We start from the raw sequence: 23,674 nt of genomic DNA, 5'->3' as shown, positions 1-23,674 counted from the left end.
ATGGAAGGAGGTTTTGGCTCAAAATCTCACGATACATGGCCCCATTCATTCTGTCCTTAACACGGATCAGTCGTCCTGTCCCCTTGGCAGAAAAACAGCCCCATAGCATGATGTTTCCACCCCCATGCTTCACAGTAGGTATGGTGTTCTTGGGATGCAACTCAGTATTCTTCTTCCTCCAAACACGACGAGTTGAGTTTATACCAAAAAGTTCTACTTTGGTTTCATCTGACCACATGACATTCTCCCAATCCTCTGCTGTATCATCCATGTGCTCTCTGGCAAACTTCAGACGGGCCTGGACATGCACTGGCTTCAGCAGCGGAACACGTCTGGCACTGCGGGATTTGATTCCCTGCCGTTGTAGTGTGTTACTGATGGTGACCTTTGTTACTTTGGTCCCAGCTCTCTGCAGGTCATTCACCAGGTCCCCCCGTGTGGTTCTGAGATCTTTGCTCACCGTTCTCATGATCATTTTGACCCCACGGGATGAGATCTTGCGTGGAGCCCCAGATCGAGGGAGATTATCAGTGGTCTTGTATGTCTTCCATTTTCTGATGATTGCTCCCACAGTTGATTTTTTCACACCAAGCTGCTTGCCTATTGTAGATTCACTCTTCCCAGTCTGGTGCAGGTCTACAATACTTTTCCTGGTGTCCTTCAAAAGCTCTTTGGTCTTGGCCATGGCGGAGTTTGGAGTCTGACTGTTTGAGGCTGTGGACAGGTGTCTTTTATACAGATGATGAGTTCAAACAGGTGCCATTCATACAGGTAACGAGTGGGGGACAGAAAAGCTTCTTACAGAAGACGTTACAGGTCTGTGAGAGCCAGAGATTTTCCTTGTTTGAGGTGACCAAATACTTATTTTCCACCCTAATTTACGAATAAATTCTTTACAAATCCTACCATGTGAATTCATGGATTTTTTTTTCACATTCTGTCTCTCACAGTTGAAGTGTACCTCTGGTGCACATTACTGACCTCTGTCATCATTTTAAGTGGGGGAACTTGCACAATCGGTGGCTGACTAAATACTTTTTTGCCCCACTGTATATGTGTATGTAGATAATAGACACTTGTATGCACCTACATATGTATGTATATGTGTGTGTATGTATATGTATATATGTGTATGTAGATAATAGACACTTGTATGCACCTACATATGTATATGTAGGTGCATCTGATAAGCTACATGTCTGTAATATTTAAGGAGTTCTTCCTTCTGTATTTGGTGCCTCAAACAGAATTCTGTTGCAGATACAACGGCCGTTTGGTGAATATCACATTTGAACGTGAGAAAATTGAACATAATACAACAATATTGTTGGGTTTTGTTTAATCTCTTTAACCTTTAACTGTTTAACCTTGAACTGTACTTCACATTTGATGGGATGTGTCACTTTTGTGGGAAGACTTGAAACAAACTGACTAAAATAAAATCAGTTATTACCTGTTTGCTCCACAAGTTGACAATATAGAAATAATTCTGCCAGCTCCAGACATTAACTTACATTATTAACTAACTGTGCTATTTTCCCGTGTCAATCGATGTCCCTATGGAGACCTTCTTGCCTTGACCTTTAGTTTGGTACACAGCCACACAGTATTGCTCATGCATGATATAGAGTGGGACTTCAGGTCAATCTCGACACCATTCTTAATCATCCACTGGAACCCTGAGTGCCCCCTTGGGAGGTTCTGCAGGAAGCAAGTCACACTTTGTTCTAATTAAGTACAAAATGTTTCAAGGCATCATTCTCTTTGGATGAAAAAGAGATTTGTATTATCTGACAATCTTTGATGAAGTGCAGGCTATCACTGAGAGGCATTACATTCATCTTGCCAGACGATGTCATTTCTAAAAATTAAATAGTCTTTTAAAAATAATTCGTCTCAAGGTACACTGGGAGCACAGCACTGGTTCCAGCTGCTGAATTTTAGCGGAATATTTGCATTGCTGTGTTGATGTTATTTCTCTTGATAGGACAGGAGGACTGTAGGAAACAGAGGCATAGGAAATGTCCATATTTTTGGTGACATGTCTGCTAGGGCCAAAATTTGCATTGTTGTTGTTTTCTGAATGTGCATGTTGATTGATTTTATTGTTTGTACTGCATTTTAAGTTTCGGTAAAAAAAATATGGACGAATGTACAAAGATAATATCAGGTTTATGTGGCAGAAAACTGAAGCATATTCCTTAAAGTGCAGTAAAGTGTAGATAGATGCTGGCTCCAGCAAGTCTTTGGATCCTTTCCAGTAGAAATTAAAAGTGCTATTGAAGGTACACTCTCGGTTCTGGAGGAAGTAAGATATACACTCAAGTGCTGCTCTTAACGTGAGCAAATCGAAGACCTTAAAATATATTTTTAAAGAACCCCACAGTCGTATTTCTGATTGCCTGCAGGTGATTGCTTTTGCCTTTGCATATAGATGGAACACATTGATATGCAGACATTTGCGCATCTAATTAGCCTGTTTCCTGTTTTAATAATTGTTCCATCTCAGTGTTGAAACATTGCTAAGCATTCTTAATCAGCGCTTCACTTAGTGGGTTGATTCTAATTTTGTATTGTATGTTTGTTTTTCTGCTGCAGTTTCATTGGAAGTACAGATCACACCAACCCACGGTGAGATTAGTCTTGGAGAGTCCAAATTCTTTGTGTGTGAAGGTAAGTTTATCAAAATGTTCCAAGTTATATATATTTTAAACTTTTTTAATAAACTGCACCTTAACAGTTCACCCACTTTTTAGACTGTTTTGCAAAAAATGAGTTTAAAGTGGTTAAACTAGACAAAACATAGCAGAGGTCTGTGTTTCTGTTGGAATCAGTTCATATTTATCCATGTGTTAGGTGTATGGATAAATATGCATGGATGTTTGTGGTACGAATACACAGTATTGCTTGATCAGCCACACTTCCTCTTCTGCAGGATTAAAGTGGACAACTACACCCCCCTTCATATTTTATGTTAAGTGGTTTTCCGGTTACTTGAATGTGTATCATACATTCATCAATCAGTCATCAATGAATGATGAGATTAAGTGTCCTTTTGTTTTTGGTTTGTTTGTTTAGCATCAAACCTTGAAAACATATAACATTTTCTGATGTCTTAGTTACTAGACACAGCTAAAATGCATAAACCACACGCTTCATTCCTTGCAGGAGCATGAACCACCTACAATGTACAGTCTGTGGGCAGTGGCTGACTTCTCTGATTTGAAATGTGTTACCCTATAGATACCTGTTTCTTATGTACTGCTCTGTTCTGTCTATTGTCTTAGTTGTAGGCGTTGCCAAGCACATAGACTGGTTTGGACCAAGTGGGGACAGGATAGAGCCGAACAGACAAGACACAACAGTAACCCGTAACGATGAGTCATCTTCCACCCTCACGCTGTATAAAGCCGGGACGGAAAGTGCTGGGACATACAAGTGTGTCGCTACCAATGGAGACCAGCAAGCGGAGTCGACAGTCAAAGTGAAGATCTTCCGTAAGTTTCCCCCCACCGCCCCACCCCACAGTATACGGTACACACTCCAAATTACTGAGTGGTGTGAACACAGAAGAAAAAGAATCCTGCTCATTGAACTCATAGTATTTTATTGACTGCTCAAGGGCAACACATTATTCTTTCTTTTCAAGTGAGGATGGATTTTTCATCAGTTCAATAAACGGTCGGAAGACCATTAGAAGGCTGCTTAATGATCCTGTCTGTTGTGCAGTTCTTGTGAGTAATGGATTTTATTTTCCATGAATGCCAAGCATCAGCAATTGTCCGTCAGAGATGAAATTATTTTCCAAACAGAACTTTTCTGTTATTTCAGGGCCTGTTTCAGGATGTTATTAGAAGTGGTCACCCATATTAACAGCAATGCACAATGTTGTGCACAGAAGTGTACAAAACATCACAACTTCCTGTGAATGAACATTTGTACAGTACCAGCAGCAGTTTGCATAGTTAGTTCAGTGCTACAGCTTGCAAGCCATATAAGAGATAACCTATAACTGCTTTTGCCCCATGCAGACGGCCAGTTTAACAGGAGCAGACTTTACATTTAAACTTTTACCGACCATTTCAAGAAATGAGCTGCGCATTACAGCTAAATGGCTTCATATGTTAAGCCTTGATGAGATAGCTCTATAGCTTTCCAGTTCGGAATCCAATTCTGTCACTTGTGTCCTGCTGAAGTCTGTCAGGTAGCAGTTCTGCTTCTTTCTAAAAAGCTTCCAGCAAATTCCATTAACCAGTCAATTTTAGAAATGGCTTGGCTAGATATTGCTTCAGTTCTGGTAACTTGAGCCAGGGGAGCTTGTTTAGGGTGATAATAAAATGAATGAGATTTTTGGTAAAAAATGTTAAGCATTCCTTCAGTTTGATCATTTTCAGTTGTGATTTATTAGCATAGACAGCACTACTTTTAAAGATAGTGTTTTACTAAAACATAGTGCCATAGCAGGGCAATCATAGAGAGTGAAAGCTTTAATGAACCTCGTTATGTCACTGAGTGAATATAGTGCTTTTCTTTTTTTATTCCAGAAAAAATCACCTTTCAAAACGCACCCTCACCCCAAGAGTTTACTGAAGGAGACAATGCCAACATTGTTTGTGATGTTGTTAGTTCACCTCCACCCACTGTCCTCTGGAAATATAAAGGAGCGAAAATACAGATGGAAAAAGATGGTAAGTTTATGAACAATGCAGAATTTATATTTCAGTTTGTTTTCAGTTGATTATAACACAGAACAACAAGGTGAACAAATTTCAGAATTAATGAGGAGGGAATAAGATGATTTCAGCCATACTGACCATTACTTCTCAGGATGTTATAGCTTGCTTTTTTTATTGTTTATTTTGTTTGTTAGCCACGAGATTATGTTGATGGCTGCAGTTTGGTGAATCAAAATGTGAGATGTCCGCAACATTATCAAGATGTAACTCGGTGATATTGTAGTGTTGCACTTATGTTAACAGCCAAAATAAAACAAAAACAGATTATAAGGCAAAATGGAAACTGTAGTAAAAATGCACTACATAAATAAAAACACACAGCCAACGAAATATTTTATATATATATATATATATATATATATATATATATATATATATATAGATATATATATATAAAACACCCAGCACGCCCCTGCGGGCGGTTTATCCTTTCAAGCTCGGGTCCTCTACCAGAGGCCTGGGAGCTTGAGGGTCCTGCGCAGTATCTTAGCTGTTCCCAGGACTGCGCTCTTCTGGACAGAGATCTCCGATGTTATTCCCGGGATCTGCTGGAGCCACTCGCCTAGCTTGGGAGTCACCGCACCTAGTGCTTCGATTACCACGGGGACCACCGTTACCTTCACCCTCCACATCCTCTCGAGCTCTTCTCTGAGCCCTTGGTATTTCTCCAGCTTCTCGTGTTCCTTCTTCCTGATATTGCTGTCATTCGGAACCGCTACATCGATCACTACGGCCGTCTTCTTCTGTTTGTCTACCACCACTATGTCCGGTTGGTTAGCCACCACCATTTTGTCCGTCTGTATCTGGAAGTCCCACAGGATCTTAGCTCGGTCATTCTCCACCACCCTTGGGGGCATCTCCCATTTTGACCTCGGGACTTCTAGGTTATACTCGGCACAGATGTTCCTGTACACTATGCCGGCCACTTGGTTATGGCGTTCCATGTATGCCTTGCCTGCTAGCATCTTGCACCCTGCTGTTATGTGCTGGATTGTCTCTGGGGCATCTTTACACAGCCTGCACCTGGGGTCTTGCCTGGTGTGATAGACCCCAGCCTCTATGGATCTTGTACTCAGAGCTTGTTCTTGTGCATGCCTCTGTGCTGTCTTTCAGTCCAGCTTTGTCCAGCCACTGGTAGGATTTCTGGATATCAGCCACCTCCTCTATCTGCCGGTGGTACATACCGTGCAGGGGCCTGTCCTTCCATGATGGTTCCTCGTCTCCCTCCTCTTTCTTGGGTTTCTGCTGCCTGAGGTATTCACTGAGCACTCGGTCAGTTGGGGCCATCTTCCCAATGTATTCTTGGATGTTCCTTGTCTCATCCTGGACTGTGGTGCTGACACTCACCAGTCCCCGGCCCCCTTCCTTCCGCTTAGCGTACAGCCTCAGGGTGCTGGACTTGGGGTGAAACCCTCCATGCATGGTCAGGAGCTTTCTTGTCTTTATGTCAGTGGCTTCTATCTCCTCCTTTGGCCAGCCTATTACCCCAGCAGGGTACCTGATCACGGGCAGGGCGTATGTGTTGATGGCCCGGATCTTGTTCTTACCATTCAGCTGACTCCTCAGGACTTGCCTGACCCTCTGCAGGTACTTGGTGGTTGCAGCCTTTCTAGCGGCCTCTTCATGGTTCCCATTTGCCTGCGGGATCCCCAGGTACTTGTAACTGTCCTCTATGTCTGCAATGTTGCCTTCTGGTAGTTCAATCCCCTCAGTTCTGACTACCTTCCCTCTCTTTGATACCATCCGACTACACTTCTCCAGTCCGAACGACATTCCAATGTCATTGCTGTATAGCCTGGTAGTGTGGATCAGTGAATCGATGTCTCGTTCACTCTTGGCATACAGCTTGATGTCATCCATGTACAGGAGGTGGCTGACAACTGCTCCGTTCCGTAGTCGGTATCCGTAGCCAGTCTTGTTAATGATCTCACTGAGGGGGTTCAGGCCTATGCAGAACAGCAGTGGGGACAGAGCATCTCCTTGGTAGATCCCGCACTTGATGGTGACTTGTGCTATGGGCTTGGAGTTGGCCTCTAGTGTTGTACGCCACATCCCCATTGAGTTCCTGATGAAGGCTCTTAGGGTCCCATTGATCTTGTACAATTCTAGGCATTCCAGTATCCAGCTGTGGGGCATTGAGTCATAGGCCTTCTTGTAATCAATCCAGGCAGTGCACAGGTTGGTCAGTCTGGTCTTGCAGTCTCGGCTGATTGTTCTGTCTACCAGTAGCTGGTGTTTTGCACCTCTGGTATTCTTGCCAATTCCTTTCTGTGTCCCGCTCATGTATTGACCCATGTGCCTGTTCATCTTAGCCGATATGATGCCTGACAGGAGCTTCCATGTAGTACTGAGGCAGGTTATTGGTCGGTAGTTGGAGGGGACCGGTCCCTTCTTGGGGTCCTTGGGGATCAGGACCGTCCGACCTTCGGTTAGCCATTCCGGGTGTCTCTCGTTAACTAGCAGCTGGTTCATTTGTGCTGCCAGACGCTCGTGGAGTGCAGTCAGCTTCTTTAGCCAGTAGGCGTGAACCATGTCGGGCCCTGGTGCTGTCCAACTCTTCATACTGGAGACCCTTTCTTGGATATCTGCCACTGTGATGGTTACTGGACCCTGTTCAGGGAGGTCGCTGTGGTCTGCCCTCAGATCCACTAGCCACTGAGCATTGCCGTTATGGGTTGCATCCTATATATATATATATATATATATATATATATATATATATATGCATATACAGATCCTGGTGTTTGAGTCATAAAATGAGTCATCCACTGCTTTTGTTGCCATTCTTCTCCGGGATTCACCCTGTGCTTTGAAAGGGAAAAATTAATTTGATTTTGAATTTGAAAATACAATTGACTCTCTGTTATTCACCCTTGACACTGAGCAGTATAATAATGTGTACGGCAGTGTTATTGCTCACTGAAAAATAATAACATGCGCTTATGTGTGGGTTGCAATAGTATTTTTGATTATTATGTGACTACATTTATTCGGTTCACATTTTATCCCAGACTGAAGGAGTTCATGTGGGCTTTGCTTAGATTCTCTTCTGTTTTTCTGGAGCTCGTAAAATGATTGTTGGATATATGGCCTCAAATTTGATAGTTAAGGTAATATCAAATGAGCAATAAAATGACATTCCAGTTTTTGTCACCAAACATTTCAGTGACTAAGATGTTAGTGTTAAAATGTTTAAGTTAAACAAAGTCTTTATAGCTGAGTTGATTCAGATAGTTTTCTTTTTTGATGCCTTACTCACTTCTTTGCTAACAGCTGTTTATCATGTAGCATTTACTGCTGTTATTAACTTGCCAAATATGCATACCTGAAGATGTATTATCTTTTGCTTCCTTCCAGTTCGGTTTAAAGTACTGAACAACAATCACCTTCAAATCCGTGGCATAAAGAAGACGGATGAGGGCTTGTATACCTGCGAGGGTCGCCTGATGGCGCGCGGCGAGATTGATCTGCGTGTCATCAAGGTCGTTGTGAATGGTTAGCGACCCTCTCGTCCCCTCACGCTTTTTCCTCTTCCTTTTTGTTCTTGTCTGAATATTTTGTGTGTGGCAGGTGTCCCGTGATGCTTAAATAAGCTGTAGATCCTTAGAGGCGACCAGGCTCAACATCAATGTGGAAACAGTTGCCCAGAGCAACCGTGTATCAAAGATGTTTCATGCTAATGAAGTCTGTTTCCTGTAACTTCTGAGCCTAGCAAATGAGTGTGTCTAAAATAAGTATTTTGAATTTGTCGCTGCTTCTGTTTCTGGTTTTCCTCTCACTTGCTCTCTCTTGCACTTGCACTCTTTATATCTAGAGCTATACTATATTCTGCATATGTGTCTGCCTATTTTATTTTTCCCTTTGTACCTTAGTGCTCCCGTCAATCAGGATATGGCAGTCAGAGGTAAATGCTACAGCAGACGTTTTGCAGCCGGCTATCCTGACTTGTGCTGTTGATGGTTATCCTGAACCCATGGTGACCTGGACAAGGTAAACCTAATAATAAAATATCTTCGGTTGCATATGCTCCAAGTACAGTAAATACCTTTTTGTTATTATCATTGTTGTTTTTTGGCATTTGCATCTTTGTACATTGATGTGATTTATACTCGTAGATCACTTTTTGCCTTCAGAGCTCAGTTTTGGTCCATACTGACATGATGGGGTCACACAGTTGCTGCAAATTGTGTCAGCTGTACATTTATGATGTGAATCTCTCATTCCATCACATCCTGAAGGTGTTCTGTTGAATTAAATTCTAGAGGACATTTTGGCACAGTGAACTCATTGTCATTTTCAAAAAACCCAACAACAACAGTTTGAGATGATCAGAGCTTTGTGACATGGTGTTATTCTGTAGGAAGCAGACATTAGAGGTTGGGTACACTGTGGTCATAAAGGGATGGACATTGTCAGCTATTCAGGTAGTTTGAGGTTTTTAAATAATACTCATCTGGTACTAAGCAGCCAAGTAAATATTACCCACATCTATTAGATCATCACCATCAGCCTAAACATTTCAGGAAGGATTCATGTTTTGTGTTGTTTACATCAATTTGTGGCTCTACCATCTTAATGCTGAAGCAATAAATAAGGCTCATCAGACCAGTCAACATTTTGGCAATCTTCTATTCTAGTGTCCTGTTCTTAGCTGGCCGGAGTGACACCCGGTGCGGCCTTCTGCTGCTGTGGCTCATCACTTGCTGCATTTATTGCCTCTGTCTTTTTAATTGGATTACTCTTACCTTTCTGTCAGCTTGAAGCAGTCCGACCATTCTTCTCTGGCGTCAACAAGGCACTTTCGCCCAACGAACTCCCACTCACTGGATATTTTCTTTTTTTCGGAGCATTGTTTGTAAACCCTAGAGTTGGTTGAGGGGGAAAATCCCAGATCAGCAGTTTCTGAAATAGTCACACCAGCCTGGTTAATACCAACAACCGTGCCACATTTGGAGTCACTTAAATCACCTTTCTTCACCATTCTGAGTTCAGTTTAAGTTGTTTAATCTTGTTGAAGTCTGTATGCTTAAATGTAGTGCGCTGGAGCCAGTGATTGACTATTTGGATAGTTGTACTAATGAACAGTTGAACAGATGTACCTAACAAAGTGGCAGGCAAGTGTAGGATGACTTGTAAAGATGACTTATTTTCTTAAGTTAGTTAGTTAGTTAATTTAAACCCTGTTAAAGTTTAAACAAATCAGTTAATCGAGTTTAATTTTATATAATTGCCGAACTTACCTAATAGCATAAGCAGCTACATCAGATTTTTGAGCTAAATGCTGACAAATGTCCACATCGACACCCTTGGATGCTGTGCTAACATCAGCTAATAAACATTAAACAAAAAGCAAAGTTGATAATTATGGAAGTGTCATCAGTTTTACATGTAGCAAGTTATTACGGTTAATTCTGGGGGGTTACATACGTGCATGTAAAAAAAAAAAAATTCTATGGTAATTCTTTTAATAATTATTGACGCATTTCATTCTGAACAAAAGTACATTTTTAACAGCAATCAAATACATATTTCTGTCTGAACTGCAGTGAATGCGGGAATAACCAACTGCCAGACCAACATTTCAATTCATAGAACCATTTCGTTAAAATCGCGGGTGTCGGCTCTGTAAAGGCAATTGTTGTAAACACCACAAATGACTTACACGTGGCGTCAGGAGAGATAAAAGCTGGCAGCAACAGACTAATGAGGCAGGGCTAATCAAAAATAATGAGCTGCATAATTTGTATGTGTACTGACCAAATATCAGCTTGTATCATCTTGAAAATAAGTGAACATATTTTTTTCCATTGATCTTTTTTAACAAAAAATGACTAATTTCCAGTATAATTTGTATAATGTGTTAGAAGTGGCAACTGCACACTTTTCAACCCTTCCCCTATCACTAACCTGTAGTTCGAATAGCCCACTAAATATAGGCTGCTGGGTGCCTTGCTTTCAGAGAAAAGCTATATGATAATGCTTTATTGGATTGAGTTTCCCATCCAGTACTTGTCTAAAGACTTTAGCATGCAGTTATCTGAATAGTCAAACCCAGTCTCCATGAAAATATCTATACAGTAATGTGACAGGAATGCTACTGGCTCTGTGCACTACCTCAGACCAGCCTACAGGTCAAAGTAACTATTATGTGCATGCAGGGCACTCTAGGTTATTTGGGATACTCTACTAACTGATTTATTCATTGCAGTAGGATACTTAATCACAGGATATCAAAGGAGCATGTAAACAGTGAAACATGAAGACTAGCATGACAACAATAGCCACATTATTCTGTGCCTATCAATGGCTCCATTCAGAGCCATTGATAGGCTTCTGCTTTGTTAAACTGTTCCTGTTCATCTGTTAACTCGGCACAAAACTTAGATCCAGGGTCACAAAGAGCAGACAATTCAAGAGCCAAAAGTTGGCCTTTTTTTGTAATAATTTATACTCTACGAGGCTGGAATAAAAATAAATGAGATGTTTTTGTAGAATTGAATGTAAACAACAAATGTCAAAAGGAGTGCCAAAGAATGCCAAACAATATTATGCTTTTTTAACATTGGAATTTCACTTTGTAATTTGGTGATCATGAAACTACTATTGGTCTGTCTATAGATGTACATAACTAGATTTTCTTTAGATGGAAGGATGATGAAATTTGAAATCCTGGTAAAAGTAAATCTCTGAAAATGTTGCAGCTGAAGAAGAGTGCTTAAATTTGTGTGGATAAATGGATACAGGGTTTAACACTCGCCTTTTCTACAGGAACGAAGTGAACCTTGAGGCAGGAGAGAAGTACAGCTTTAATGAAGATGGCTCAGAAATGACGATAATGGATGTTACCAAACTGGATGAAGGAGAGTACACCTGCATTGCCAAGAACAAGGCTGGAGAAACTGAAAAGGAACTCAGTCTGAAAGTGTTTGGTAAGACAGATTGTTTTGTGTATTTACATGAACGAAAGTGGAATTATAAAATGCTCCAAGTGTGTGGGAATGAGGTATATGTGTATGTAGGTGGGAGAAGAACAATAGTACGGTTTTGTGTCTGTTTTCTTAGGCATTCAAAATACGGTGTGTCGGTGTGGGTTGTGATTGTTTCATGTTGGGATGGAGCCTAAGGATTTAGAGAGCAAGCCAAGTGGGATGTGCTCAGCTGAAATCGCTAAACTCCTTTTTTCCCCCTTTGTTTTTGCCCACTAGGTTTTCTTGTCACTTCAAAGTGACCATAATTTAAAGCCCAATTATAGTATCAGTGCCAGTCTTTTGGTACCTTATCAGTGAACTAGCCGAGGGAGTTTAGTTTTCAAATCAAGAGAAGTGGCAATAGCTCGATTCTTTAGAGTTAGTAAATGACTGTTGTATGTTGCCATCATTTAAGACATTATTTTGTGAAATATTTCCACAAAGCTCTGGTTTCTTTACTTCCGTTTAGCAAAAGCTACAATCCTGCGTTTTCTGTGGTGGCACAGGATCTTTCTTGGAGGAAGTTGTATGTAGTAACCCCAAAAAGTTGATTTGTTCATCTGGACGTAGCGTTTTCAGTGGGAGAACGTCCAGGTAAACAGTCTTCCTCACCTGGATGATCCATCAAAACATTGTATTTAGTAATGTGTCTGGATCAGTTGTGAGTATATTTTAGTAAGCCATCGTCAGTGATGCTCCAATACCAAGATTTACCATTTACAATGGGTAAACAAAGAGCAGAGCCTCCATTTTAATCCACTGGACCAAGAATTATGAATGTGTTTCAATGTAGACCGTGCCATTCATCTTAAAACAACAAAAACAGAAAAACAGGTGCGGGACAAAAAAAAAAAAAGTCATTTTAATTACCTTGAACTTAAATAACTTGATTTTTTATTAGATGAAGCTGGAATCCAACCCAGTATTTACATCAGAAATTAATTATCTAGTAAATCTAATTATTCAGCCGTAACCTGACGGGGACAAAAGCAGGTGGCAGAAATTGACGACAAACATATGAATCAAACATATAAGAATTTGTTTTCTTGTGGATCGGATATTAGTTAGACACACTAAGTGTGCTTTTAGTGATAAATTTGTCAGTTATGTTCAGACTTTGTACCCTTCAGTATATTTCTTGACAGAATTTAATGACTGCATTTCAACATGTCAACATATTTCAGCATGAATTGTAATCAGAATACAATCAGTATGTCAGTAGCCTTTAAAATGTTCCCGTAAACTGCATTTAGTTCAGTGTTAAAGTCATTTCAGGCTCATTTTCACTCAAATATTCACATCATCTCTATGACAGACATCTTTTCATCAGTGAGATAGATTACACTGTGACAAATGATTGATGAATGATCAGTATATTATGTGTCTAAAGCTTTATACAAATACGGTTTATTTAAAGTATGATTGCTGCAGTAACATACAGTAAATGTTTTAGTGCAGGGGAATTGACTGACAACCTGACAGCTGCCTTAATGTCCACAGAGTCACAGAGTTTGAAAGATGTAACCATAGATTTTATTCTAAGCTGATAATAAATCACCGATTATAAATCTGTGCATTTTACACACAGAAAATAATGAACTGATGAACTGGGATTTAAATATTTGTAAAAAGATAAATGCCCTAAATACTAAGAAAAGACTGCAGAGCTGCAGTCTGTTCTGGTATGCTCTTTAAAAGTGACTGAATGAGGAAATGAGATTAAGTGTCAGTCAGCTAGTTCAGATGTAGTGGGAGGGAGAAATCAGAGGGAATCTCAAAGTTTGTGGAAGAAAACTTGTCAGTGAGCAGGTTAGATTCATGGTGTCTGTTACTGGGTCACAGTCGATTTTTTCTTTTCTAGAACAGAAAAGCCAACGTTTCCCTCATCTCTTCGTTAACAGGCTCAGTTTTTTCCAAACCTGGCTTCTAGAGTAGATCCCTGGAAGCATTGTGTTAGCCACAAGGAGGACTAGTCAGGTTCTCTATATACTAAGGACAGATGCTTCAGTGCTTAGCTGAAGATACAGTAGACCATCCTTAGTGAAAAGAAATGAGATCATGTTGAAACACTGAGTGTTCACAAAAAACAACCTGCTTGACAAATGGCACAGATCATCGCACTGTGATTTCCATCTCATTCATTTCTTGCTAACATGTATAAAGATTTCTTTCAGTTCTTTAAAAAACGTGTGCACAGGTAAATTTACAACCTCCTTTTGGGAATTTCTGTATTCCCAGCTCTTAGGATTCTCATTCGTCAATTTTATTTAAAGTATGCAGCAATGCTAATAAAGGTAAAAATTAAAAGTTGATGCAACAATACATCTTTTTATCTTTTATGTTGTTTTAGTGTAACATTAAGAGGCGTGGGAGCACTGCAGTTTCAAATTCCTGTGTATGATCTGTACATATGGTTTTTGACAATGAGGCTGACTTTGACCTGACATTCTTTGGTTTATATCTTAGAGATAGTGTAGTTTCATCTTAAATTCTCTATCGTATCTTTTGTCAACCTTGTGACATTTTCCATCTAGGTCAAGAAAAAGCAATTGCATATAAATTAATTATTTTAACTATTCAACCACTGCGCTAGCCTTGGGAGGTTGGGGGCTGGGTCATCAGCTAATACAACTAATCTGGGTCTTACAGCCTATAAAAGCTGGCCTCTGTCTCTCTTTCATCCACCTGGCATCAGCCGTCCTTTTAAAATGCTAGACATGTTATTTGTAAAGCTGTAAATCCACAGATGAACACTAATACGTGTGCCAGAACAGGTGCAAGGGTGAAATACAAGCAATAGAGGGCAAGCTACCCAATCCAATTTACTAACTACTCTCAACATTAGTCTTCAGGCAGATATTGGTCATGGCTACTTATGCACTGATTCCACCAGAGCCCCAAGCCTGTCCTTTCACCCATGTTCTCCACCCGAAAACAACACCCTTCTTGGGCTCCTTTTTATATCAGCTGTTTAATATAAAACTGAAGTGTACCTATACTAAATTACCAAAACCAGTCTAACTTTAGGGTATGCTTTTATGTGACATAAAAGCTTAAACTAAGAATCTTAGAAAATCAGTTTTACGAGCCTTTGGAAATTGGAATACATAGAATGATATTAGCCTAGCAAATAGCTCCTTAACATTTCTGAATGTAAAACCCATGTACCTAATGTTTTTATGATAAAGTATTGGAATGGATCAGGCTTTAAATAGCTCATGCAGTCTATTTAAAAAGCTATGATCTGAATCGTGCTGACTGCCTTTTGACAGTCGTGGCTGTAAGTACAAGTTCTTAAACGCTGCTTCTTTGTTCATTTAATAATTATCAGTTGAGATCATAGCAGTTAAAACCAAGTCGCAGTTGTTTTCTTAGGCGGCAGGTTACAAATTATATTTACGATCCTGTCTGGGGCTGCGCTTTTTCAGCATATTGCATAATCCATGCATTCATCCTTTTTGGAGCGGAATAGAAAAGATGGGAGCACGAAGTAATGCTCAACTGATTCGTAAACAGCACTTCCGTTTGCTCGGCTCATGTCACCGTTGCAGCACCCCGCTGCGCTTTCAGGTTAACTCGAGTGTAGTGTAACTTGACAGTTGTCTCCAATGTAAACAAAAATGAAAGCCGGCTCCTTTGAGATAGGCTAAATAAGTTATTACACAAATTACGTTTGGAGGCACACATGGTTATCACAGCGTAACTGCTGCTGGGACTGGGAAAGCTTAAATACAGGTTTACTGCCATAAAAATCCCCCTTACCTGTCAACTACTGATCCTCATCCCCTCTTTGAACTCATTTCAAATCTAGAGTTTCTCTTGTGCTTATAATACTCGTGCGGCTGTAACACCTGGCTGCCTTGTTATATGGAGCAGGTGTGATGACGTTGGGTTTTTGTTTTACAGTCAAACCTAACATCACATACATCATAAACCAGACTGCTACCGAGATGGAAGAACAGGTAACCCTGACTTGCGAGGCGTCGGGGGACCCAACTCCCACCATTACCTGGAGCTACGGAGGTCATGTCTTCACAGAAGGAGAGCAGGTAAAATGATTACAGGGAGGCGAGTGAACAGTAGTAGCAAGATACTTATGTATCCTAGGCACTCGATCCTGGTCCGTGAGTGCCTGTATGCATTTTTCCTTCTGGAGTTAATGAACTGCACCTGGTGCAAAGTAGTTTGATATAGTCTGTGTCCCAGTTGCATACTATAAATATATTCTAACCCCTATTTTTTTTAAAGTTTTTCCTATGTTATTAAGAGAAAATGACATAACAAAAAATTAGCGATGAATAAAACGAATAAGAAAAACGATAATGCCCGAAGACACCTATTTCCTTTACAGTTTGCAATTTTATCTTTATCTTTTAATGCATCTGTTCCTCTGTGTACAAAATGGAAAAAGTACATTGTTTTTTTACTATACCTTATTGTGGGTGATGTGAAATTGGGACACACTTAGGTCGTACCCACAAGGGAGCAACACAAACCTGCAGGACACCGGTGTCTCGAGGAGAGGAATTGAATATCTTTAACCTAAACTGAAGTGGTATATTGATTACTTGCAGGTGGGGGACTCAGCTTGCAGTTTCATTGCAGAATGCCCCCAACAAGGTTTATGCACTGCTAATTATTTACCCTAAATTAGCAGTTCCTTTGAGATGGCCCAGTGGATCTCCTGTAATTAGCTCAATTATAGTCAGTCAGTAATATGGAGTAGATTCAGATTTGACTTGAGATTTCTCAAATGCCACGAAAATCAGCAACAGAAACCTAATTATAACATTCCCAGAAAAGTCACGATAATTAAACTTTGCCCGTTTTCTATTGTATTTGCTTGAACGAGCACTTGAACGTTCAAGTGTTTGTTTAGCACTTTCAATCACTATTTCCATTATTCTTCTCATGCCAGTGATTGAAAAGTTATTTTGATTTATATGAAATTGTTATTTGTCTATACTCTGCTGCCATCTTTTAAATTTGTTTTGGCTCTGCACTGGTCAAGAGCCAGCTTCTTACCCTCCATTACATCCTGATACTCCAGTTTGTTCTCTGGGGTCTTCTGCATTACTCCATGTGCAAACCATCAAAAGCAGTGAATACTTGATTTGTATTCTCATACATCTATGTCCCACCTGGCCTGACTCTCCAAGGCCTTGGTGTGTTGCTACAGTTGGGAGGTAATGAGGAGGAAAATGCTTGAGCCTAATGCTTCTAGCTCATAGAGAAATTCTTGAGCCAGTCCATTACATGCGCTACATTTTTTTCCTACAGGCACATCTAAACAGGATCTATCAGGTAGGAAAAATCCGCGTGGCACAGAAATGTAGTGGAGTAGTGTTGTAAAATTTGCCTCCAGATATGACAAAAACTCCCACTGAAATCAAATCATCCCTTTTTATTGAAAATTTCCCAGCTGCCTCTTGAAAAACCCCAAGGAATGATCTCATCAGAGTTCATGAAATTGATTTGACTGCCGCATGCTTTCCAAATATTGCCTGAAAACCTCAACTGTTCTCGGGATAGCAAGTGCGCAGAGCTTATCTCATGAGATCAGTTGAAAATTTGGTTAATAAGATAATAAAAGGGAAATGCCATTTCTGTGTCGCTTTTTCCTGATCATTTCACACTTTCAATCACAGCATGAGGTCGCTTGGATTCAAGCCCGGTTCAGTCTGTCTGTCATCTCCATCAGATTGTAGATTGTCTAACACTTATGTCAGTGTCACTTCAAAGTTTGAGGGTAAAAGTGCTCCACCTAAAGTCTATCTTTTGGGTATCAAACATTTGCACCCTGCAGCAAAGGTAAAACATGACTGAAACAGAATAATCATAGAACTGCAGGAAGAGATTTAATGGGCATGTTTTCAACAGTAAAAACAGGTCACTTTTGGAGTCCCTTGCAGCTGTTCACTGTGAAAGTAGAAGATTTCACAGCCACCTGTCAAACCACCAGATTGTTTGATATTTAAAAATATATTTTGAGTGGAGCCTCACTCACAAGTGCTAAACACACTGCCACCATATGACGCACATCATGACGGTCCCCCACCCCTTTTTTTTGTACCTACACAGATTGACGTACATGAATGCACCACATAGTAACGATTCTTACTTCTGTCCTATTACCCAGTGTTGAGCAAAATTTTGCTTTGTAGAATAAATTTCCATCGGCTTCCACTTTTGTCAATGACAGGACAGCTTGTATTGTGGTCTTGAGGCTTACATCCCACAGTTTGACCACAGTCATGCTATACTGTAGCAGTGTAGATTGACTCTACAGGTGCAGGGCAGAATAAATAAACAACACACATAGGAAACAATGGGCTATAATAGGCATTACCCACAAATTTTGCACTGTGTAGTTGTTGACATGACACATGTCGTGATGGCCAGCTGCGCAATGGTGGCAGTGTGTTTTGGGGTGCCGCCTATGGTATGCTTTTATATGTGGTGTCTGTTCACAGCCGTCTTCAAAGAAATGATTAGCAGCCTTACCGAATCACGTAGATGCATACTGGTTAGATTTTCCCTCGTAGTTGTGATTCTGAGCAGGGGAAATCATTTCTATGGTGGGCTTTCAATGAATGGGAAACGGCTGCTAATTGTTTAATTGTCTTGTTTTATTTGTTCATCCGATGTCCATCCGCCACGCTATCTGTAATCATCACAACAGCTGCATTTCATCTAGGATGAGTGTGACAAATGACATGACATTCATTTGGGGTGAACACGGTGAATTGAAAAAGGATGTAAAGGGAAGCATTTTTCTGTTAATAATGTGAGATTTTTGTATTTGTCAGAAAACCGGTACAGATGTAGATCTGTGGTGGTGATGAAAGGACAGAATTAATTAGCAGTTTATTCTAATGTGTTTTCAGCTCCTCGGCTCCCTAGTTTATCTGCTGATTTCATTTCTTTTTTTCTTTCTTTTTTAAAATCATTACTCATATCAGATTTTTATGCAAAACGAATGCAGTTTAGTTTATACAAATAAGGCTTCTGATCACCTTTGCTTCACAGTATGACAATGACAATACACAACACAGCTAAACAATTAGATAGTGCTTCAGTTTACTACTTTTCATCTGAGTGGAGCTATAACTGTTCATAGTTCAATGCTCAGATTGATTGTAATAAGAAAAAGATACTTATTTTGAAGAAATAAAAACAGCCTCAGAAACCAATTATGGGAAGACATTTCTACATGTTTATTGTTTTCTTTAAAGTTTGAGTACACTGAAAACCCTTAAAAAGCATGTCTTACAGGGTTATTAAAGATGCAGATTAAACAGATGAGGCTTGTGTTTATGTTGAATGCCACCTTCCAAAACAGTGTCTTACCCTGAGGTATCGGATTGTTAGAGAATCTTTGCAAAGCCGACATTTCTGAAAACATAAAAAACCATGTCCATGTTTATTCGTGTGGCATTTTTGCCTGCTAACTGCCACATCTGGATCACTGTGACAACATGGATCTTATTAAATGGATGTGTCTATTACATGACCTGCATGCCCTACGAAACCAAGGTGGTCTATGTGAAGGCTGAAGCATTTTGAGCTAGATCAGCTATTCATTGTGTTCTCACAATCTTTGTCTGGCTTTGTTTGAATTTGTTCCCAGTCTACTGTGGTCTTGGGTTTTAAAGGTTAACGTAAAGAGAGACTAATTCATTCTGAACAACTCCCTACTCAAAGTCTAAAGTGTTGGCACACAAAAGCATTGTTCGTTAACCGCGCGCGAGTAAGGGGGAACACAATGTGAGGATTGAGGAAGATTACTGTATCGCACAATAGAGAACTGTAGTATTGTACATGAAAAAGACAGAATAAAAGGAGTATGTTCAAAAAGTCTTGTGGGTGTATTCCCGCTTAGTTGTGCTTCAAATTCAAATTGGAGCTCATCAGGGGATGGTTTTGTTTTTGTTTATACAGCTATTAAAGTTAAGTGTTTATATATTTATTTGAAAACTTTCATCAATTTTACATTTGGTATTTGTTTCCTTCAGCCCTTTGAATGCATTCGCTCAAGTCGCTGTAGATAAGTGTGTCGGTTTAATAACTGAAAATGTAAATGGACTATTTATCCATGCTTTGTACATTATCTACATAATGAATATTTTGCTTATTTGAATACATATTAAATGTTGTGCTCCATGCAGACTTTCAAGCAGAATTTATTGGAAAATATCCTGGACTACACAGAAGGAAGTTGCAGGGAAATATGAGTAATTATAAAACCTAAAAGCACATTCAAGTTTGTAATTGATTGGGTATCAGCATTTTATAGTGTTTCAAGTGTGTCTCTTTTTTGTAAGGAGATAAATCTGTATTAAAAGACCTTCTCTGTCTAAAATTTGTAGTCTCAAATAGAGGTTTCCAACATTAAAAGCTAAAAAAAAAATGGTGTTAAATTAAAAACCAAAACAATGAGATGCTTTGTTATTTAATGTTTTGTGTCAGCAGTGCAGGCAGAGCATCTGAAACAGGCGTACTTCAAGTGTTGCATGCTAATGCAAAGAGAGCACTGTTTTCTCCAAACACAAAAGGCTACTCATTTACAGCATGCTGGCTGGCTCAGTAGTGATGTGATGCAAGAATGTCTTCACTAACTAAAATGCTTGTCCATTTTCTGTGATGTACTGCAAAGGTTCTGAGGCTCAGCATTTTCATCCGGGGTTCACTCAGTAAATGAAGCAGTTCTTTATATTTATGTGTTTGTGTTAGTATGTCTGCTTTTTTATCCTCTTTGAACTGACATCCAATTCATGTCAGAACAAAGAGCGGGGCTAATTCTCCATGGAAGGGAGGAACAATAAAATGATAAGTCCCAAGGGAGCCATCACCATATTGTTCTTCGCGTTTGCTCGGAGAAGTGATTCTGTTACGGCGTCTTCTGTTGTGCACGCATGCATCCGCCGCTGTTCATTGTCCTTTTGTCTTAAACAAACACCTGTCACAGATATGACAGCAATACTTGTCAGCTCACTTACTGCAGAGGCAGCGCCGCAGACGAGGATGTGAATGAGGTGGTTATGTTCCACACTGTTAGGTTATGTTTTAATTGGGCTACTGCTCTTTCTCAGTACTGATTTGCAGCCAACTGCTCCTTGTAATGATGTAGGGTGCACAGTGTATTTTATTGTGCCAGTAGGGGAGTTAAACTGCTCTTAAGAAAGGGCTGAATTTATATTCATGCAGTAAGCTTCGGACATGACTCTTCTAATAAGAATTTTATTGCCTCCTCTTTCTACCTTCGGTATTGGCTTTATTTTTCACCGCTGAGGAGGATTAACATTCATCAGTGATATAACTACTTAACCATTATAAAACAAGATGAATTCAACCACACTATATGTCCTTTTGCAGTGATTGTGAGGGGACAATATAGGGGTGGTTTTTAGATGTGAACATTGATGGTTTGAGTCACTTTGTTTGCCCTACAGTGATACCACCATTTGCTTTCATTTATTTGACTTTTCTTGCATTTGCGCCTGATGAAATTGCTGTTTCTCATTTTCCTTGTTAAGCTTCAAAATTGTTTCACTGCGTAGGCCATCACATCTCATTGTCATGCTTAACATTTTCCTCAGCATCATAAAATCCACACAGCATGCCGTCCAAAAAAGCTTTCTGTTTTGTAAAGTCGGGCTTTGCAGTCTCTTGTGATTTAATGTGGCATGATGTCTGCCATGTTACTTAGGTGTGACGTTTTATGTGCTTTGGTGTAAAATAAATTCTTTATTTCATTCGATGTGTTACTGACCAACATGTCGATGATAATCACTTGTTTATCTAGAGAAAGGTGATTTTTTTCTTCTTCCTGTATTAGACTGTAACGTGGTCATTTTCTAAAATGTATGTGCATATATTTGCTATTATGCCGGAATAGCTAAAAAACAGTATTCTGAATATTTAAATGTAGTATTGTTTTGGTCAGTTAGTACAGCTTCAGTGGATCCATTCTTATAACACAAAAAAACGGAATATTTTAAAAGTCCACATCTAACAAGGAGAAAGCCATTATATTTCTTATAGCTTAGAAAGTTCAGTATTCATCATGCAAATCACATTTCCTGGCTGTTTTAAGGCTATTTTTGAGTACAATCAAAGCATATCAGTGACAAAGGAGGAAAAGACAGAACTTCATAGTGTAAGTAACAATGAGCAGAACATTGGACTTTCAAAATGACTTAAAAAGGCCACCTGTAGGCTGAGATTTATTTCCAGGTCTCACATGGTGTGGAGGATGAGCTGTAGCAAATTGCTTATTTGAACCTCCTTCATTGCTTATTGAGATATCAAGCAAGTGTTGTTAGAGGGCTTGATTGACTAGGGTACTAACTTGCTTCTCGATCTTGGGAGGGCTTTTTTATATTCATAGATAAAGAGTAAATTCCATTCTTTTGGGCTCACATTATTGCTTCAGCCTTCAGAAATGGATTGTGAGGCGATAATTCCTCTATTACCCAAGGAGACATTACTCTGTTGTTACAGCGTACCAGACTCACCTCTTCCTGATGAACCAATAACCTTATTATCACAAAGCATTTGTGCTATCATGATGCCAAAAGACTTACTTCACGTACAGGCAGGCACAGACTGTAAACATCCCCACAAAATTTCCCTTTCAAACGAAACTCCTGTCCTCCTAAAATAGGCTTCCCTTGAGAGAACATCTAAAGCATACATCTCGTTATGTCTGCAGACTCTTAATTTAGTAAATTCAGACATTCAGCTCAGGTACTTTAGATGCATAAAAAAATAAACTGGTCATTTAACTGGGATGCAGTGTGCAACATCCCAGCTTTGACAGGGTGAGGATTGCTTTCTAAGAATTGCTCTGCCTTTTTGTTTTTTCGTCTCTCTGTCTTCTACAGGCATCATGGACTCGGCCTGAGCAACACAAGGTATTCTAAATGCATGACTTTTTCTTACACCGATCCATCTTTCATGTCAGGGGAATCTAGTCCAATTCTGGATGGATGCAGATCAACATTCTTGATCAAATAAGGTTGGGGAGAGCATAAGCTCTGAGAAGCAGTAGCAAAACAGGACAGTGCAAGTCTGTGTTTCTTTGCTCGCCGTGTTCCTTAGATTTCTTAACAAATCGCAGCCTATTTCAGTCTTTTTTTCTTGTCTTTCTCCTGACCTTTTACCTGTCATGCCTGGACATCAGCAAAAGCATTTTATTACACGCATGACAGTTACAGTTATACCATGTGATCAACTTGTCTTCTGCAGAAATAGATTTTGTTCCTCAGATCTCTCTGTCCCCCCACCCACACATCCTGTCCACCGCTAAATCTTAATTATAACTTCAGAGTATACTTTTGACATTAGTGTATACAGTGGTTTAATTTGAACATGGCTAAATATGTATGTAGGAGGAAATAAAAGCTGCCTTTGTGCAGCAACAGAGTATGAGAACAAGCGACTGTTTCTGAAAGAAAGCGAAAATTGGCAGTAAGTGAAAGAGCTGCCCACATAAGCTTTTCTCCAATATACAGCACTTCCCTATAGAATGTGTTTTACATACGAGAAAAATGGTGACAAAAAGAATGGATCCAGACTCTTGAAGAGAAGTGATCGCTCACACAAAGCAGTGCCTTGTTGATCAGCCCATCTCTGTTTTAGGAGCAAGATCAGATATTAGGGTTGCCATTTCTATTTTTACTTCAGTACTATTTAACAAGATATGAATGTGTATTCTTAGACCATTCGGTTCCCTAAATAGCCACGCTGTTTTATTTTTACATTGCAGGAAGCACTGGACATCAAGAGAATTGGTCTTTTCCTTTTACTCCTTCTGCTAATAGGTTTAAGGAGGGGTGTTTCTAACAGTCGGCCTTAATTATTCGGTCGTGACAGCTGTTGGTATTTTTTTCATTACGATTGTCAGCTGATACGCATTCATTAATAGCACCTGCAGAAAGTGTGGAATAAAAAATCTCACCCACCTCA

The 23,674-nt window shown here is 39.8% G+C and overlaps 1 protein-coding gene across 6 annotated transcripts in view; it reads left to right on the top strand.

Moving 5' to 3' along the window:
- ncam1b (neural cell adhesion molecule 1b) overlaps nucleotides 1-23,674 on the top strand; it is an 84,482-nt gene that overhangs the window by 39,291 nt on the left and 21,517 nt on the right. For 3 of the 6 annotated variants that reach the window (XM_080889423.1, XM_080889426.1, XM_080889427.1), the window contains exons 2-10: nucleotides 2,599-2,673; nucleotides 3,288-3,497; nucleotides 4,545-4,688; nucleotides 8,094-8,231; nucleotides 8,609-8,726; nucleotides 11,505-11,665; nucleotides 15,611-15,753; nucleotides 16,985-17,008; nucleotides 22,591-22,620. In XM_080889423.1, the coding sequence (XP_080745549.1) occupies nucleotides 2,599-2,673; nucleotides 3,288-3,497; nucleotides 4,545-4,688; nucleotides 8,094-8,231; nucleotides 8,609-8,726; nucleotides 11,505-11,665; nucleotides 15,611-15,753; nucleotides 16,985-17,008; nucleotides 22,591-22,620 (1,043 nt within the window). The remainder of the gene's footprint in view (nucleotides 1-2,598; nucleotides 2,674-3,287; nucleotides 3,498-4,544; nucleotides 4,689-8,093; nucleotides 8,232-8,608; nucleotides 8,727-11,504; nucleotides 11,666-15,610; nucleotides 15,754-16,984; nucleotides 17,009-22,590; nucleotides 22,621-23,674) is intronic. The other 3 variants (XM_080889424.1, XM_080889428.1, XM_080889425.1) reach the window with 2 other exon arrangements.

This window comes from Rhamphochromis sp. 'chilingali' (genome assembly GCF_963969265.1).
Source record: "Rhamphochromis sp. 'chilingali' genome assembly, chromosome: 8".
NCBI classification, from domain to species: domain Eukaryota; kingdom Metazoa; phylum Chordata; class Actinopteri; order Cichliformes; family Cichlidae; genus Rhamphochromis; species Rhamphochromis sp. 'chilingali'.
The sequence above is the reverse complement of the archived record's forward strand: the minus strand, read 5'-3'. Positions and strand labels throughout refer to the sequence as shown.